The 19247-nt window shown below is 36.8% G+C and overlaps 1 protein-coding gene, 1 non-coding gene and 1 pseudogene across 2 annotated transcripts; 2 read left to right on the forward strand and 1 right to left on the reverse strand.

Annotated features, from left to right (window-relative positions):
• Positions 1-8055: 8055 nt before the first annotated feature.
• LOC114534863 lies at positions 8056-10581 on the reverse strand. Its single transcript, XM_028556342.1, has 4 exons — positions 10422-10581; positions 9766-9939; positions 9025-9216; positions 8056-8858 (listed from the first exon to the last, which is right to left on the reverse strand). Exons 1-4 carry the CDS (start codon positions 10579-10581, stop codon positions 8311-8313), a joined length of 1074 nt encoding a protein of 357 aa, XP_028412143.1. The 3' UTR covers positions 8056-8310.
• Positions 10582-12459: 1878 nt separating this feature from the next.
• Positions 12460-12532, forward strand: Trnat-agu. Its single transcript has one exon. It is a non-coding gene; the product is annotated as a tRNA-Thr (tRNA).
• Positions 12533-13761: 1229 nt separating this feature from the next.
• LOC114534864 lies at positions 13762-17195 on the forward strand (annotated as a pseudogene).
• Positions 17196-19247: the final 2052 nt, after the last annotated feature.

The raw sequence follows: 19247 nt of genomic DNA on the forward strand, positions 1-19247 counted from the left end.
GATTTTTCTAAAGTCTGCACGTTCTTTTATTTCCTTTAACTTCAAAAACCTAAAGCGGAATTGGTTTGTGTCGGGTCCATAAAATTATTATCATTGTTCATACTTTTGGGTGACAATTATAACTCCTTGAAAATGAGAGTTTTCCACGACTTAAATACGACTTAATTAAGAGTGCATCAAGGGATAGATTTGGGAGGGCACTTTTGAGGGAAAACTCAATTACCTCCCGGATGTAAAAGTATACAGTATTTATTGGCAGAAAGAAAATGTCATCATCACGAACAGGGCTGTCGCTAGAAGCTTAAGTGGGGGTATAGTGCATATTTGTATATACTCATGTTCAAATAATCGCTAGCGCTATTAAAAAAAATCAGTTGGGAAAAAAAATGGTGCATGAATAAACACCCCACATGCAATTAGGCTTCTAGTGAAGGCCGCCTGATAACCGATCAAACATATAGTGCGAAGCGAACTAACTGGACTAAACTAGTTTACACTACACTCAATTTATTGGCACGGTACGGCTAAAATGGGTACGGCTACCTAATTTTATTAGTGCTCATGCAGGCTAACAATACAAAGGCCAGGCAGGGATGAAATAGGCACGGGGATCCATGCATTTTAGCCGTGCCGTGCCAATAAATCGAGTGTAGTGTCACTAGTGTGGACGGGGCTAAATAAAGGCTTTATAGTTTTGTTTCACTGTACATGTATATTCCACCAATCAAAATAACTTTTCAGAGCTTGTCACGGTCATAAATTGCCTTATTTACCCCCTGGCAAAATTCCACCTGCAATTGCCTAATAAACGTTAACTGATCCAGGCTATTAAACATAATACAAGTATTTATCAAGCACTGTTAATTTTGAAGTGTTAAAATAGCACCACCGTAGGTGCCAAATCAACACCATGCAGTGGTGTTAAATAGAAAGTGCTATTTTGGCACCAACTTCGGTGCTAATTTAACACCACAAAATCTGGGAATACGCTAAAAGTGCCAATATGACACCATATTACCAGCACCATTGCAAGGTGCCAAAATAATACCTATTTTGCCGACGGAAAGTGTTAAAATAACGCCATATAGGGAGTTAAATTTGGGGTGTCAAAATAACACCAAATGGCGGATTGGCCGAGAAAGAGCACGTTTGATTTTATTTAAGTTATTGGAAAATAAATTTGTATTTTCGAATGAGATGATTTTTGAACAAAGAATTCCCGTGCGTTTTCGCACAACTATTCATCTAAAAGACGACATGGAAATTCGGCTTGTTGCTATGAATACGTCAGATAGCTAGCACAAGTTTTTTGTTTCGCGATAACTATGTACAAATTACTGAAACGTTTTATTTATTTATAATGTATGTTAAATCAATAATAAAACTCTGTTCGCTTGCATTTGTGTCGGCGCGGTTTCTTGACGTTGATGCCTTTGTTATTATCACTAAGTCACAACGTGTATAACGGTATACAACGTTAATTTACCGCACGTGATGACGTAATACAGTACATAAAAGACCGTATTCCATGTTATCACGTCATTTGTTGGGCAAGACGATTTCTCTTATTAATATTAGCCAATCAGAGACTGTGAATTATTTTTACAAACATTTGGGTTAGACGAAGGGAAAGGCTTCCTAATCCATACGTCACGGTTGGATGCTATGTTGCTTCGACATTTGCCTAGCTTTTGCATTTTTGCATTTTCTATCGGATTTCGTAGCCCGTCCTGATTCAATATGTGTTTCCCATAATTTGGGATAATAAGCAGTTGCTTGGCTTTCGTATTCGATTTTTTGAGAAGATAAGGATATAGTTGTATAGATTATTTTGTGGGTCTTGAAGTGCCTACAGACTGAGGTCCCTTTAATCGTCACAAATTGTGTTAAGGATGGAAATCCGTAATTGGAATTCACTCACAAAGGAAACAAACTGCAAATGGAGTTTAACACACAGATTTTACTTTGTTCTTCCTGAAGGATTTCACAGACGATTTAAATTGGCATTGCTTTAAAGGATTTGGTCACTTGGATACACAGTACAGCAGTAATGGACTGAGTGTTGGCATTCATATATACCGTTATAGTGCATGGATACTGCTAAACATTTTGTTTCAGACAGGTTACTGGTTGAAATGGTCATATTAGGGCTTAGAAAATGCTTAGAATCTCAAAACGAGTCTATAATTTTTCATTGCATTTGAAAATAGGATAGTTTTGATGTGTTACTAAGACGTTTTCTTAATATTCTACGCAGAGACCGTGTGTCAACTCTGTTACATCTGTACCGGTCCCGGCCAGATTTCAGAAATAGGATATATTAAGCGAATATAGCCATTGCTTACTGTACAGCAATGAATATTTGCGGCAATCATAATTAATTATCATTACTAATGATGAGTGTATTATATTACAGACTAATAGTATAAGCTTTCTAAACTGCTCACGATCCGCATTCCATAATGTCCTATTGATAGGTTTCCCAATTAATGAATGTTATCCAAGCTCAAATGTTTCAATGCTTGTGTTGCACTTAAATGAACAAACGATATACGAACTAGCACATTTTGCTACAAAGCAGATATATTCAGCGAACTAATCGTTTGCAATCGAGTGCAATGCCTTGAATTGAACCCTCATTGAAATCTACGACGTCACATGAAACCCAAGAATAATATCACTGACGACAATTGGATATAGTGTTAGTTAGCTGATCATGAAATAAAATTTCACAGTAGTTGGCTTCCTAAAATGGTTATAATAAGATATGGCAACGGCAAAATCATTAGGAGATTTGATTTTGTAAGAGGAAAAGTCTGGAGAGCAGTAAAATATAAAATATGCGTGCCATATATTATTTTGATCAATATAATTATATGTTGCAAGAGGCGAAAGCTCTAGAAGAAATGTCATCACCGTTGTTATGGTAAAAAAGTTGTTCGATTATGTCCGACATTATATCATTGCACCAATTATACTAGAGGGCTCGTTCATCTTAAGTATTTAAACCATTTCTAGCTGTTATTTGAGTCGGAATTATGAATCCTCCGGAGAGCGGTGTTCACATATTTATTATGCAATATACACAAAGTGGGCCAGCATCCTGATCGACATAGGAGTCTACAGAGACCAGCGAAACAACAATGCTATTGCGATAACATGTAATGTAATAATAACGACTGTAATGTAATAACAACGTAAGGATTGTAATGTAATGTAATGTATAGTCATCTTAACAATATCATGCGCTTGTTTTGTTTCGAAATGACTTCTTTTAATAAAATCATCTCACGCCTCATTGAATCTCGGGTAAAGCCTCTTATAGACGAGCAAGTTTTTATAAGAATCGATTATGAACAAGTGTTCAAAAAATGTCAAAGATGGGCTTACAGGCGAACAATGAAAACTTGTTACATAAAAACTTGTCGTCAAGTATACTTGATTTTGAATAAGTGCATCTAATTGTAACAGAAAAAAATTTCGCTGGCTTGGAGTCAACAAAGAAAACTTGTCAAAATAATGTGAGCACCTGTATGAGTGGCCAGCGGGCTATTGTATTTTGCAGTGGTAGCTAGCATTAGCGCTGTATCCTTGACTGATTTGGCGATAAAACACTGCTCAGGTCAAGTTTAAAGGGAGTTTATAGTTTATGGAATATTAATTCGGTATCATAATAATTTATAGAGATAGAAACAAGAAAAGGACTGCACTGATGAAGTTATTTTCGTTTAATCTCAGCTAAGCGGGATAACACACATATAAACAGCCACGTTATCTTGACGTAGGCAGGCATTGGCTTACCAGCATGGGTACATTGCATCGTGAATCGCCTCATGCATCCGGTGTAGTGGCATATCAAAATGTCATCAAGGCTCCGCGCACTAGTAACAGTAATTCAATTTCCTGTCCATGCAAAATAATTATTAATTTAGGAACAATATCATGCGGTCTAGCCTGAGTTAATCTAAAACGTGTAATTAGCCCATGTGCTAAGGGCCGAACTGTTATTTTAAATGTGAAACGAGCTTCCAACCAATGATACTTTTTAATAAAATACTTGAATTGCTCAACGACCTACTACAAATATTATTGCGCAGGTGTAGAGAAGTTGTTACCATGTATATAAAATTTACCATTTAAGAACTTACGTTGATTACAGATGAATAAACGATAAAGAAGATATTAGAAGAGAATTTAGGCTTCGCGCGTGAATCGGCAAAGGACAAGGTCACACTTTCTTGGCCAAATTTTCGTTGGACATTTATGTTGCATACAGTACTGTCCAGAAATAACCTAACACTGCAGTTGCGGTTGAGCTGCGGTTAGGTTCCGGTTCACTTGCGGTCGACGGAAAGAAACCGCAGACGACCGCAAGGGAACAAATTGAATTCGCAGTGGCCGTTCGCATCCAAACGAAATGTTATGAACGGCTGAGAAGGCCAACACAATAACCAAATAAAAAAAATCTTAAGAAATGTCTGTCAGACCGAGTTAGACCGAGGCTTTACCTCCATCATACCGCGGTTGGACCTCGGTCTGACGTCAGTTCAACCGTAATCAGACCGAAGTTTGACCAAGGTTAACCGCGGTTTTGGTTAGGTTATTTCCCGTGGAGTTTAAAAAGAAATTGAGCCCATTTTCTATTAGTGCCATTTAGCCCAAAATTTTTCTTCGCCAGGCGTTTTCCCTCAAGTATAACATAAAGTTTACACTCTCCAGTAAATCGCTTCGTGAGATTTAAAGACGGAGTGTTTTGAGGGTATATGGATTATACTGGTATTAAAATTTCAGTTTTTTATAAAAGTCTTTGCAGAACTGCATGTTCATTACCTATTCTGCGGATGCTTTAAAGTACTCTTCATTATACAAGCCCTCTTATAGAACATGTACTGCCAGAAATTTTTAAATACTCAAGCAAATTTGCTCGACGAGTCAATGCGAGACAGAGTTTAATTAAATAATCTTTTATCAGAACCTATGCATTCTATTCAAACTGGACTGGAAACTATATACCTAATAAAGTGAAATCCTTAAATTTATACATAAATATATATGCATGGACTTAAAATTAATAAATTATATCTTATTAAAAAACCACACAAACACAATAATAAGATTATTGATTCCCATAAAGTAGAAGAAGATACGAGCAAGTTCTTCGCTTGGGAAAGCAATAAGAGCAAAATAACTAAAAATACCAACGGAAAGAGATAATTTTGTCATAAATGAGACGGAAAAGGACAAAAGCAGGAGTATGTTGAAGAAGAAAGAAAATAACGCCGTACATCTTTTCCCGTATACGACGGCGAATGTTTTAGTATTGGTTGCTTTGTCTGATGAATAATCCATGATTGTTGTGAAAGCATGAAATGCAATGAAAGCTATTTCAAGAACGCACTTGCGAAGGGTCAGCTCATGCATTGTCTTATTGTAACTAAATCCAGCGACAAACAAACAGAATACAATAACGCCAATAGTGATTGAATCTAAAGGTGGTCTTTCCTTCAGTCGAACAGGTGGCATTGAGTAGGCATATGACAGAATTAACGAAACACTAATTCCGAGTATGTTTAGAACATCCTTTGTAAATAGTGCAGTTACTAGGATTATGCATGAAAAAATATGAGCCATTCTCAACACAAATGAATGATATTTTGGGGCGAGCACGATTCCTTCTATTTCTCCCTTCGCGTGCTTGCGTGGATTGATTCTGTCTGTTTCAAAGTCAAATACGTCATTGATGCCATATGCTACGAGATTGGCTGGAAAGGAAAGAACTATCAACTGACACCACGTCAACCACGTCAAACGAGTTGCTTGAGAAGCTACAAATCCGTGAAAGAAAACCAAAGGTCCAAAAAGCCATCCAATTGGTCTGCTAACCCTTAACAAAAGAGTTATTTTTTCATATCTATCTTCCATAATATTAGGACTGGCAAAAAAGGAACTCCTGTTATTTATGCTGTCGATCTGAAAAAAAATAAGGACATAATGATTTCAAGATCGCTTTAAGGAAGAGAACAGTTGTAGGAAATCTTGCCAAGGTAACCCCGACCAGTATGGTGAATATGGGCAGTCGAGAGGCCCGTCGGAAGCAATCAGTTACGATTGGGAGCCTGGAGCTGAAAATGCGAATTAGCGATTAGGTCTCAAGGGATTCATGATCAGGAAGGGAAGGAGCACGTTAAGCCTCATTTCTAACACGCAATGCCTTCGACCACACGCATAAAGACAACGACCGCACTGAATCGCAAAAACCTCGGTATATTAATTTTTGTTTAACGAATAATAACATCATATTTTTATTCAGATTATACTTTCTGTACGTAGAATGTCGAAAAATCTAGACGTTCAACTTTGGAGGGATTCTTTTGCATGGCATGCGCAATGCAATTTGACACTCAATAAGCAGTATAATCCCTACATGGTTTCCGTTTAATCGCGTAAAGGGGGCGGATGTCATAAAATATTTCTATGTCTGCATGTATGTGCAGCAGTGATCTCTACCAAGACTGGAACGATAACTTTGCCGCCATTTTGAAGCGAAATTGAAGGCCGTAATTAATAAAGGTTGCCGCTAGGTTCTGTTTCTTTGAAACAATATTATACATGTAGTTGTAGAGTCTGAAATATTTGTGATGGTTTTTACATTTTAGCAAAGTTTCATATGGAAAATTTCAGTTTGCAATAACAATTATTATAACTTTGCATGCAAATGATGTGCATAATTAACTTTTTTTTTCTCAATTCCTGACAAAACATCATAAGACAGGAAGTAGGAATTCAGTAAGTAGAACTAGAAAGGGACGCAGGTTTACGATGTTGCATTTCCAAATTCAGCTTCCTACCTCGAAACAATGTTTCCATAATGAATGAACTAAATAGCTTGCCATAATCATGCAATTAGGTATTAGGAGTAAAATCTATGTATTGCACGTATCTATTTCACAAACTGATATTTGTGACAAATATATTCACCCAATTTGCCCCAATGTGTTCGCTACAACGGATTAATTTTAAGAAAATTTAGCAATCCCGCCAAACGTAAACAGTGTAAGTAATACTGGGCCCGTCTCGTTAAGGTTTGCATGTTGTTGTGGAAGTATGTAAGAGAGCACGCTTGTTCCGAATATAGTATATATCGATATAATCGGTATTTTAACGTCATACACACTAATATTTGCAATCGACTTATATAGAAACCCATACTAAGTTAAAATGAAAACTGAACTTTCTCTAGAACAAATAGCCTACCTTGTTGGTTTGCAGATCCCTAACGTTCGCAATAATCTTGACACAGAATTATATTTTCGATGACGTTAATACAGCGTAATTAACATTTTTTGTCTCAATTACTTGCAATACTTTTTAAGTATGAAACGGAAAAGAGCAATTTATTGCGTAAAGGCCGTAAAAAGATCTTTGTGTTTTTCTTTAGAAGTCGTCTTCCTCAAAACAAAGATCATGTTAATAATTGTGCATGGACTCAGTTGTATACGAAATGAATTTTGTGAAGATGCTACCCGGAGTTATAAGCTGAAGAATTAGCTTGACCACGCTGGGAATCGAACATCATATACTATGCATGTGTGGATGAAATGAGGTATTTCACCCCTCACTGTGCATGGTTAATCCCTTCTCCCCTCTAGGCTTATTCTTCATCTTAGACATGTCAATAAAAATATTCCTGAGACCAAGTTTCGTATGGAAGATTGAAAAACGTTTGTCACGAATTTGGTTTTAAATTATTTTGATATGAAGTCCGGCTACCATCACGTTGACATATCCCCGGTGCAACCAGAGTTTTTAGGGTTTGGTTGGCCTTTACGGCCATCAGTAATTCGTTGTTTTTTTTTCACCGTTTGTGAAACACAGATCCCAAATTAGTCAGTAAAATAGGTCACACCGCAGAGGGTATTAAAGCAATGACGTAATGACATATGATGGAACCAGACAGTTCAGGCATTTTAATTTAAACCAAACTAAACATTACTTAATTATTATTACAGATTATTATATTACGGCCATCAGTAATTCGTTGTTTTTTTTCACCGTTTGTAAAACACAAATCCCAAATTAGTGAGTAAAGTAGGTCACACCGCAGAGGGCATTAGCAATGACGTAATGACAATTGATATGGAACCAGACAGTTCAGGCATTTTAATTTAAACCAGACTAAACATTACTTAATTATTACTACAGATTGATACACCCAATTCCTTTTTTCACTAAATTATTTGTCTCTTTAATCATATAACCAATTACGTTCAGCACCTCGTGATAATCATATCGCTCCTTATCTAGAACGAACTATATCGAGTCTATAAAGCATTCACCTTTCGTACCATACAGCTCATTTTCAATCGCAATGGGGATCATTTGTAGCTCATTGCTTGGCTTTTCCTTTTCATCATCTAAATTGCCTTCAGCCTTCTTTGAGTAAATATCTCCTGTTGTACCGCTCTCTGCCATTTTAAAGGTGTCGTAATGCTCCTCTATACCGGATTGACTTGGAGTTGAATCTCTATTCTTGCTGTAGTTCACATGCGCGTTTTTCTTACTGGTTTGGTGTACTTTGTACTCTCTCTTCGTGAATGGTAATTTAAATTTGAAGCCTCTTACTTTTTCTTCACTCTTTGGTTTTCGAGTAACCCCAGATACATCGTTATCCACCTCGGAACCTGACTTCAAGGTGTTAATGTCTGAATCGTGTGCATAGCCAAAATTATTAAATGTTCTCAATTCCTCTTCGCCATCAATTTTACCATTGTCTGAACATCCATTTTTACATGAATCATCCCTGTTATTCTGACCTTTTTTTAGGGATTTTTCTCTTCGATACCACAGCAGAAGAAGTACTAAAATAACATAAGAGTATATTCCATGGCGATAACAGTGCAAAATTCAATAATTATACAGAATGAAAGCATACATGTTTCGTTCATCATAAATCATGATAAAAATGGAAGGAGTGATTTTGATATCATATGCATAAAAGTGTACTTCAAATATAGACGTATTTACCGAAAAGGAGCGTTAAACCTGCGATACAACCAAAAGTAATTCCAATAGTTACGACGTGACCTAGTCCTTCGTCATCGTCCTCTTTCCTAATTTCCGCAGGCTCTGTAACAACGTAATGTTGTTTTTTTGAGAGCGTGTTGGTTTCTTGGAATGCAGTGGATTTCTCTTCATTTGTTCTAGTAGGTTTTGTAACTGTGGATTAAATTTAAACAGTAGAATTAAATTGCAGTTTTTCATCGTTTTTAAATTTTTTACAGCGTTGTTTATTAATAAAACAGACGTTTATAGAACATTGGCGTAGCCAGTCCCCACAATTTAGTCTTGGTATATGTGCTAATATTTTCGTGTTCATTGACTGCGAAAACAATGAATTTCTAAAGAAATGAATAACGATAATAACGTAAAATTGACATAGCAAGACTAAATCGTCAGGCTGGCTACGCAAATGATATAGAAGCCCCGGGCAGAAAGAAAATTGTATTGCTAATAAAATTATTGTATAGCTCGTAAATGGTAAATATTTGAATATACTATTGCATATTTTACAATAATTATTCGTTTGGAGCGTTTGTTTGCGCAATATTCGTTTTGGTAAAAATTTAACAACGAGTTATTGTGATGTCAGTTTTTTTCTATTTTAAGTAGCTTTTGGTATTTCCTTTTGTAATTTCATAATTTTAACAATAGAATTAGTGTATTTTAGTAATAACATTTGCGCAAAATGACTAAATCATTTCTTACCTGATTTGCAATCACTCCGATCAATTTTCCCACGGCCTTCTGTGAAGGTTGCCGTTGGACAGGGCAAACACTCGAATTGTCCAGCTAATGGTTGGAAAGTATTCTCAGGACAAAGGAGACATTCAGCTACGCCGCCATTCCCAACATTTCCAAAATAGCCTTTTGGACAAATCGCTTGAGAAGGAAAACGTCTATTTATAAATAAACCTATGACATTGTTGAAAAATTTATTCTGGCATGCCCATGGCAATCTTACAAAAGTCGTAGGATGACTTTTCTTGAACCCCTGTTCGGACACTATGTACCTTCGCCGGCTCTGCGGCTTTTACTCGTCTGACGTCAACATTTTCAAATAACTTTTTACATACTTATTTCGTGGCAAAAACATACATACATACATACAATGCAATGCCTATAAGCCATCTTTTCCTTTTCGCTGCTAATCAAATTCATGGCCAGAAATTTGAGACATTAACACTGAGCATGCTCAATCCTCCCTAAACAAACATGGCGGAATTGCTATTAAATTTATAAGAGTGATGACAACTTTTTAAATTCAAAAGAGTTTAGTTTCTTGCACAAAATTTGCCGCCCTTAATATTACACGAACAAATCAAGAGAAATTTAATAATGTAAATTTCCAGCTAAATACATACCTCTAAGTACGTACACTTCATCGCCAACTTTGTGTTCATTTGGATCACAGTAAATGTATATCAATAGCCCGTTTCGCGTCAAAAGTGACAGTTTAATCCGGCCTTTCCTCACATATTTCACATTGTACCAAGTTTGCCGCCCTTCGTCCGTAAACAACATGTTATTCCGTAAATATTTTTGTTTTCTTCAGAGAAATCAGACCCATTTAACCCCGTACAAATTAGAGTTGAAAACCAGGGAAATTTGCGCAAATATATGATTGTTTTGCATAATTATGTTGCGCGCAAAGGCTGAAAAACATGCCAAAACATCTGTCTTCTTCTTTGAAGATATAAAGTAGACGCCATTTTATTAGATAAAATATTGATAATAAGGGTTAAACGGGATCAAACAGTGTTTCTACAGGGTGGTCTCTCTGCTTATACCACCATATATGTATGTATGTACCTTGGTGAACGTTGCTGTCTTGTATTATTGTCGTTTGAACGCGGGAAATGATATGCGCTTCAAACCTTTTCTATGCAAATCGAAATGTAAATCAAATCAATGTCTGATCTTCTGAAGAATATATTTGATTTGAGTTCGTTCAAGCAGAAGATCTCTTTGTCTTCCGACCTTTGCAAGAGCTTTACCAACAAATCTGCAGTGAATGACAATGATATCGCCCTCACTATCGCTATTCCTCACAAACATTTAAGACGATTTCATGATCTACTCGGAAAGGATGCATTGCAGGCATTATAATACGGAATTTTTACAAGGACACACATTGTCTTTAGGTTCAATAATCACTTAATCTTAGAAATTACAACGTGAAATTACAACGTAAGCATATAAAAAAGAGCATAGCCATGCAAAGCAAACTTTATAATAGAAACAATAATTATTTTAAATAGTCAAATTAAAATTATATTAGACATTTTTGTCCATGAGGCATGATTTTTAACTACACACTTTTCCATTTACAAGGACACATTCGCCTTTCACAAGGACACAAATGTGTCAAAAACACGCGTATTATAATGCCTGATGCATTGATAGCAGGGTATTCGCTTGTTGCAGTGCTGAATTTTTTTATATCATCACATGGAATACATGAGCTACACGAAAACGAACGAATCAACGGTATCCTAAGGAGAAGTTTTGGGGAAGTAAACAGCAAATGTCGTGCGCTAAATGGCCGTCCAAGGAAAGAATATTTGCTTAACGTTAAGCAAATATCAATATATCAGGGTGAAATTGTCAAGGTGACTCAGCTTCAGGATCAAGTTAAGAGAACAAATGAGAAAGTCGAGATACAGTCCAAGGAAAATAAAAGTCTGAAAGACAGATGTGAGAAACTGTGGTCTGAAATAAAAGTGCTAAACTATAGCAGTAAGTCAAGTGGTATAGCCCTGAACAATAAGCAGAAGGAATATGATAGAGTGTTGGAGCAAAACATGGATCTGAGGGATTATCTTGATGAGATTGGAGTTCAACTACATTTAAAAAATACAGCCGGGAAAGAAGTGCAAGATGTCGGCAGAAGGCAACAACATCGAAAACTTACGGAACTGAAGGTCAACGTGGAAAAGAGCTTGTGGTTTACCAAAACCTTTGGTCTAACATTACAATCTGCAACTTTCTCTGACAAGTCTGGGTCAACTCACTCTTTAGCATATAACTAAGAAGAGTTTCAACGACATTTCTGAAGAGGACCAGAATAAAATCAAGCAAGTCTTGCTTGTTGTTGATCAGTTTTGTATAGGTGAGTCTATTTTTCTCTATATGGTGAGATGTACTCAGGTGAATATATATTGCTTGTATGTTACTCTGAGTGTATTACCACACCGGGCAAGCACGAAAAATGTGCCTGACCACAGTGGGTTTCGAACCTACGACCTTTGGAATACTATAGCCCAGAGTAACATACAAACATTATATACTGTATTCACCTGAGTACATCGCACCATCATAGAAAAATTGTCATATACAAGATTACAATGGTATAGAAGGAACTAGATCCTGTTCCGAAATATCACTTCCTCGAACCGCTGTGACCGCGTAGCTCAGTTGGTAGAGCATTGGGCTAGTATTCCAAAGGTCGTAGGTTCGAAACCCACCGTGGTCAAGCACATTTTTTGTGCTTGCCCGGTGTGGTAATACACTCAGAGTAACATACAAGCATTATAGATGAGGCTACTTATCACGAGCTGAGCATGACACCAGCTGGAGAACAATTGCCAAGATCTTATCTAATCAAGCAATGTAAGGAGTCGCCTAATAAACTGACGCATATAGAACGAACATCTGGTGTTGCTGAATGTGCACAACTTAACTTCAAAGATGTGCTATGTAGAGAAATCCAGAACCATGTAAGTATATATTAAGCACACAGAGTGCCCTGGCTTCCTAGAAAATCCCAACTGCCATAATTTTTCCCCCACGGCAAGCCAGGCCCGTTTTGCCAATTGCTAGTGTTAATACGTTTATTCTCTTAAACAGTATATGTAGTTCTTGCATATACTTTTGCTATTACATGTCTGAACTAAATATGGCCCACAGTGTTCACCTGCCAGGAGGATGTTATTCTTAGGAAATTTCCTCCACTTTAAGGAATATCACCCCCCCCCCCTTTTATGAAGACAAATAAAGATACTGGCCCTAGAGAGGTGACCGAAGGTCAGTGGCATAGCCAGACCAACATCCCTGGGGTGACAATGGAAATTGTTCGAGTTTATAGACTCGGTGAAAACAATCAATTTCTAAAAAATGATAATGGTAATGTATATAGTGATTTCAAATTTGTATTGCCACCCTGAGCAGCAATATAAAACCAATTGAAAGAGATTTTCCATCTAATAACTCAAAATAACTTTGAGGCGTTTAAATTTTGTGCACAAGCCAATTTCAATCTGTTGAGAAAAACACTGTCTCGACTCTGAAAATTGAACTTTAGGATTTTGGAGCTATTTTAGAAAATTGAGATCAATTTAAAAAATGTCTACTTTTTTATGCACCCTGTAGTACCAAAATAAATGCAGTTTTAATTTATGATAGACCCTTTCAAAAAATTATATATTCTACAAATGCTTAATATTTGACTAAGGATGCATTGACTTTCATGAATGTTTGACAAGGCTCCCTCACAGGCCAAGAAATCATCTTCAATGTACTGTACATAATTACTAAAAAAGTCTATTAGTGTTCAGTACTTTGATAGCTAGTTTACTGTACAGCTGTATTTTCAGTTACAAGTATATATACAACATTTGATATTTGCAGATGAACAAGTGTGTGCTTGAAGGGAAAGATATACCAACAAAATACAAAATCAAATTGAGTGGTGACGGTGCCAAAATGTCCAGGATCACAGGGTTCATAATACTTTCATTCTCGATACTGAATGAAGGTGAAGCTGTACTATCTTCCAAAGGTGAGAGTTTAACCCATTAAGTGGCAATGCACCCCAGTGCACCCTACTTATTTTTTTACTTGTCCAACAGCAGACGATTTTACTCGTCAGTGGGGAGCTATGCGGCTTAATGGGCTAATTCATCTTATTTTATTATGTGGCTTGTTGTGATATCTGGTTATTATAAAGCAACCAATTATACTTCCCTTGATCATTCCAGAAAATCACACGGTTGCAGTTATCAAGGGGAAAGAATCCTACGATATTTTGAAGGAATCCTGTGCAAGGATTTTTGATGATGTGAACAAGATTGTTGACATGGGCTTTGTGGATATTAATGAGAAACATGTACCTGTAGAGATGTTTCTCGGTTCAGATTACAAGGTACTTTGAGCAAACGCACGGAGGCATTGTTTTTTACGTTATTATTTTGTTAACAAACTTTCTTTTTTTGTACACACAGTTCCTGTTGCTGTTGCTCGGCATGAAGGGAGCAACATCTGATTATGCTTGTATTTGGTGCAAGATTTTGAAGCTATTAAGCTATGTATATATACTAAATGTAGGAGTAGCTGTACTAGGACTACAGTCAATTCCTGGCAACCAGAAACCTGTGCCCCCCCCGCCCCATATAAAATGTTAATTATTCATGCATGTGTTCTCCTTTACCTAACAGATATGATATGGCAAAGCCTGAAAATTTTTATTGGGACTGAAGAGAACATTCGACGGACTTTGGATGACATCAGAGCGTGCTGCTTGAAACATGAATATTCCTGTGAAAGGCCTCCTCTTCTCAATATTCCTGTAGAGAACATTATCCTGGATGAGCTCCATTTGATGTTGCGAATTACAGGTACGATTTAAACTGTTTAAAATTATGGTATAGCATGCAATTTAATTACATGGGAGATGAACCGGGAACAAAAAAATTATCCATGCAGCAAGTTTTGTGCATAGGAAGCACAATGTCAATGAAATTTGCCCCCGCAACATATCCCCTTGTGTACCGAAGCTTAAATTCAAGCATCTAGCAGAATGTTTTACCATAGTTAATGGAGCGAGATGGTTTGGAAACTCATAATTGGAATAACAATATAACTCATTATCTGTGTTAGTCAAACTTTTTTTATAAATCTGGTCCTTCACCGTCACGTGTGTGTTGTATTTTTGCCCAACTAACCAATGGCGATGTATTAAGAAAGTTAATTACCTATCCGTGACTCGAACAATAGGCGGTAAATTGAAAATTGTTATTGCTGGATTTGGTAAGAATACAATACACATGTGATGGTGAAGGACCAGATTTATGAATAAAGTTTGACTAACATGGATAATGAATTATATTGATATTCTAATGATTTTCCAAACCACCATGCTCCATTCACTACGGTTTTACTATTCATCTTCACAGACAAGCTTTTAGATAATTTGGTGAAAGAAGCTTTGCAGAGGGATTACAAAGAAAATCTTAACAAAGCACCACGTGATAGGCAGTCACTAAATCTTCAAAACCTAGTTGATACTATTCGAAGTTGTGGAGTCTCATTTTCCGTGTGGGAAAAACTTGATGCTGATGGTAGAGGGAGTGGAGTTTACGACTTCACCAGCCTAATGGGAACCGATCGGAAAATTCTATTGGAAAAATTACCCATGAAGTTAGATGGTGTTATCGGTAATTCAACCAGCTCTGTCGTTATTAAGATTTGGAAGGTAGCTATCAATACTAAATGTTTTTTTTTTTATTTTAGTTCTTGTCATTTAACTATTGGGTGAAATTGTCATAATGACCAATCAACTAAAATCTTGGACAAAACTGTTCAAACATCCCACTCCAATTTCAATGTTGCAACAGATGTTGTTTTGAGATTTCCTGTGGCTACATTGAATGCGGGGGGGGGGGGGGTTATAGCTACTTTTGTCCAAGATTGTATTTTGCCATAAGTTTAGTCTTCAGGGGAGGTATATTACCCAGCATTAGAGCAAGAGTAGGAAAAATTTGTACAGCACATTGGAGTGCATTGCATCTCATTCTGCATCAACGAGCAGGAGCACTTTTTGACATATAACACACGACGCGTAACGGAGTGTGAATAAAGCACAAACTACAAGTTTTGTAAATGGCTTAAAAGCATCTGAGTTAGATCAGGGCACTGCCGAAATTGTTCTCAAAAACAAATTTCTACTCGCTGAGAAATTAAACATTGCATTTTAAGCAGTTCTTTATCACATATAAAGACACTGGTGAAACATGCATTTCTTTTGAAATTTCTTCCTGAATTATTAATTAGTTTTTAATGTATATTATTCAATAGGATTTTAACCATCTCTACAAGGATTATATACAGAGGCAGAATTTGACAGATGCAGATGTCGATATTTATTTTGCTAAGGTAGCTATATCAGGTCTAGTTAGATAGGTAGGCATTAGTAGGTTGGCAGGTACAGTGCGTGTATGCATTGGTGAGTAGTTACCTTCAATTTACATTTTTAACCAATAATCTTCAGAGCATTGACAAGTCAAGTCAAAGAAAAAATAGGCAGGGCGAACTGGGGCACATTGAGGCTTAATGGGTTGGGTTTACCCATTCAGCCCCAGAGCTTCCCCATTGACAAGTAAACTCATCTAGCATTTGTAAAAAAATAAGTAGAGCACACTGGGGTGCATTGAAGGTTAAGGGTTAAAGTAGTTAAAACTTTCGTTATTTAGAGCATCCTTCAACTTTAATTAATATCCAGCAATCTAATATTCATTTTTAATAATAGCCAGGCACAAGCTTGGATTACACTGTTCTTATCCTTGACTGGAAAGCTATGGCAAAACAAACATCACGCCTTACATGCATGCGATGGTTTATCATGCACCAAAATTCATGAGGATTCATCAAGGCATTCGACATTTTTCTGGACAAGGTACAGTAAATGTATTGTCTGTACATATTATAAGTGATTATATTATCATCTTAAGCTGTGTTTCCCACAAAAAAATGTGACTATAGTTTTGTTATCAATAGGTGTCGAAAAACTTAACGACGATTGTAGAAGAGTTCAGTTAGAAAAGTCTAATAAATGGGATGCCGCGAAAGATGTCCTGTTGGCTGAGGAAAGATTAAGGCTTTTGAGCAATGTACGAAGGACACCAAGACCGTATAAGAAAAAAGCAGAGGAGTACTGGTCGACAACAATCCGGGAAAGTCGAAGCAAACGTGCACAAATTTGTAATCAAACTGCCCAGGCAGAAGATGTCGAAGACCAATCTGCTCTTACTGCCACAGAGCTTCAAATCCGTTTAAAAGATTTGGGCATCACGACAAGAGTTAGAAACGTCACAAGACTACAAGACATGTATCATATAGCTTTGCAGTTCAAATCAATGTAATATGAGCATGGTAGCACACTATTCTAAAGTATTTTGAAATCCAACAACAGCATAACCATATAAAGGATATTTGTGTATTTGGATATTGTTTATATTACAAGCTGTTTAAAGGCCGTGACGGTGTTACACGACACAATTTTTGCAATGCAATTCTACTTTTGAAAGATGTAAATTAGTGAAGAGTTTCAAAATGCATGTATAATGCATCAGTCAATTCCAACTGCGATCATACCCCCCCCCTGGCGAACCCCTGGGAATTTGACTTTTAAAAAAAATTGGTCAAATTCCCCCACTGTGCGGGCGAAAACGATCGTCAAATTCCCCTGGGCGTGGGCATGATCAAATGCCCCTCTGTTTGGCTTGGCCAAAGATACCCAAAACTGTGAAAATGTAATGAATACCGAAAGAATATAACTGTGTCCACCTCAAAGTGGTAATAAACTATTAAAATTAACGACAAGTATGTGTAAAGATGCTCTACATGATAACAAATTTGTTTGCGTGAAACCGCTAGCCAATTTTGTAGGACCGCGGACCGAGTCAAATGCCTGACGGGGCAGGCTCAGGTTCGCATCAAATTCCCGCCAGCGCGGGTTTAAACTCTGGTCAAGGCCCGGGGGGGATGAGCGCAGTTGGAATTGACTGATACATAAGAAAACATCAAGTGGAGTGTAATAAACACATATTTACAGCTCTCAAAAGTAGAATTGCATTGCAAGTTGCAAAAAAATTGCACTGTTTAACACAGCTTTAAGCAAGAGGCATTTTTGCTGTCTCTTGCAATTTATTAAACTAGGAGTTTGTCCAAGTCAAACAACATAACTATTTTAAGCAAAGTAAATAACTTAAGTTTATCTATGTAATAAAGATCTATATGTTATTTATGCTGCAAGCAGCTTTTGCAAAAGAAATTGAAATTTTTTCGAGTGGTATTTTTGGTGCCACTTGTAATTTATTATTCTTGGCAACAAAGTTAGAGTTTGCCCATGTTAGGACTGGTTTCACCTTGATGGGAAAGTCCACTTTAATGCCTTCACCATGTTGATTCATACTATAATACCAATTATCCAACAAGCCAGGCAAACGGCAAAAATCCTCCTTTTCATATAACATATGACCCTTGTGCTGCGATGGTATACCTTTGCCAAACATGACATATCTCCACACATCCAACTCCATGCTCGCATAAACAGCTGCAAAAGACTTAGATTTTAAACTTGAGGAAACTGCATGAGTGAAATCTCGGCAGGCTCTTTCCAATCTTTCCTGATTCGGTTTTAAGGGTTGCTCATAACTCCTAGATTCAAGAAACAAAGGTGTAAGTTACACCATCTAGATATTATTTAACAGCTCTTACTACCAAAAAATAAACACACAAACTCTCACACAAAAAAAAACTATATGGGATAGATAATTACCTCAAAAGAGCTGGAGTTAAATGGTCCGATGGTTCCCAGGAGCAACTGTGAAAGGGCCACCCATTCCATTTTATAAGATATTCACAGTAGCCCTAAAAGAATGCAACACGTTATGACTAAGTTTTCAAATGCTGAAAGGAAAAAAAATCATCTATGATATGTAATATTAATATAAGTTAATATAAACCATCGATAGTATTATTAAAATATGAAGAAAAGTTTATAGCGCAGTCAAGGGCGCAAATAGTTTAATAATTGTGGGTACCATATTTGTGTACTATTCATGGTCACAAAACGTGAAAACAGCACTCTCAAAAGGAAATATGAATGATGCGGAACTATTATCAAACTGTTTGCGCTCCTGAAATATGTAGTTAAACTCTCAAGATAAAACATCAGGTAAAAGTAATTTAAATAATAAGCTTACATGAGATCGTTTTCTTCTCTCAATGATCCTTTCGACTGAGTAATACTTTTCCTTTCTTTTCTTTGGAAGAGTGTTGTATAAAACAACGGACGAACGTGAATTTAACTGCTTGTAATCGACAGGTTTAAAACGCATTCTCTCACTCGTGGTCGCCATTTTTTATTTTCTCTTGCTAACTGCCGCTGCAAAAATGCCGGCGGGCGCATC

Source organism: Dendronephthya gigantea, unplaced genomic scaffold (assembly GCF_004324835.1).
Source record: "Dendronephthya gigantea isolate DGI-Jeju-01 unplaced genomic scaffold, DenGig_1.0 000108F, whole genome shotgun sequence".
Lineage (NCBI taxonomy): Eukaryota > Metazoa > Cnidaria > Anthozoa > Malacalcyonacea > Nephtheidae > Dendronephthya > Dendronephthya gigantea.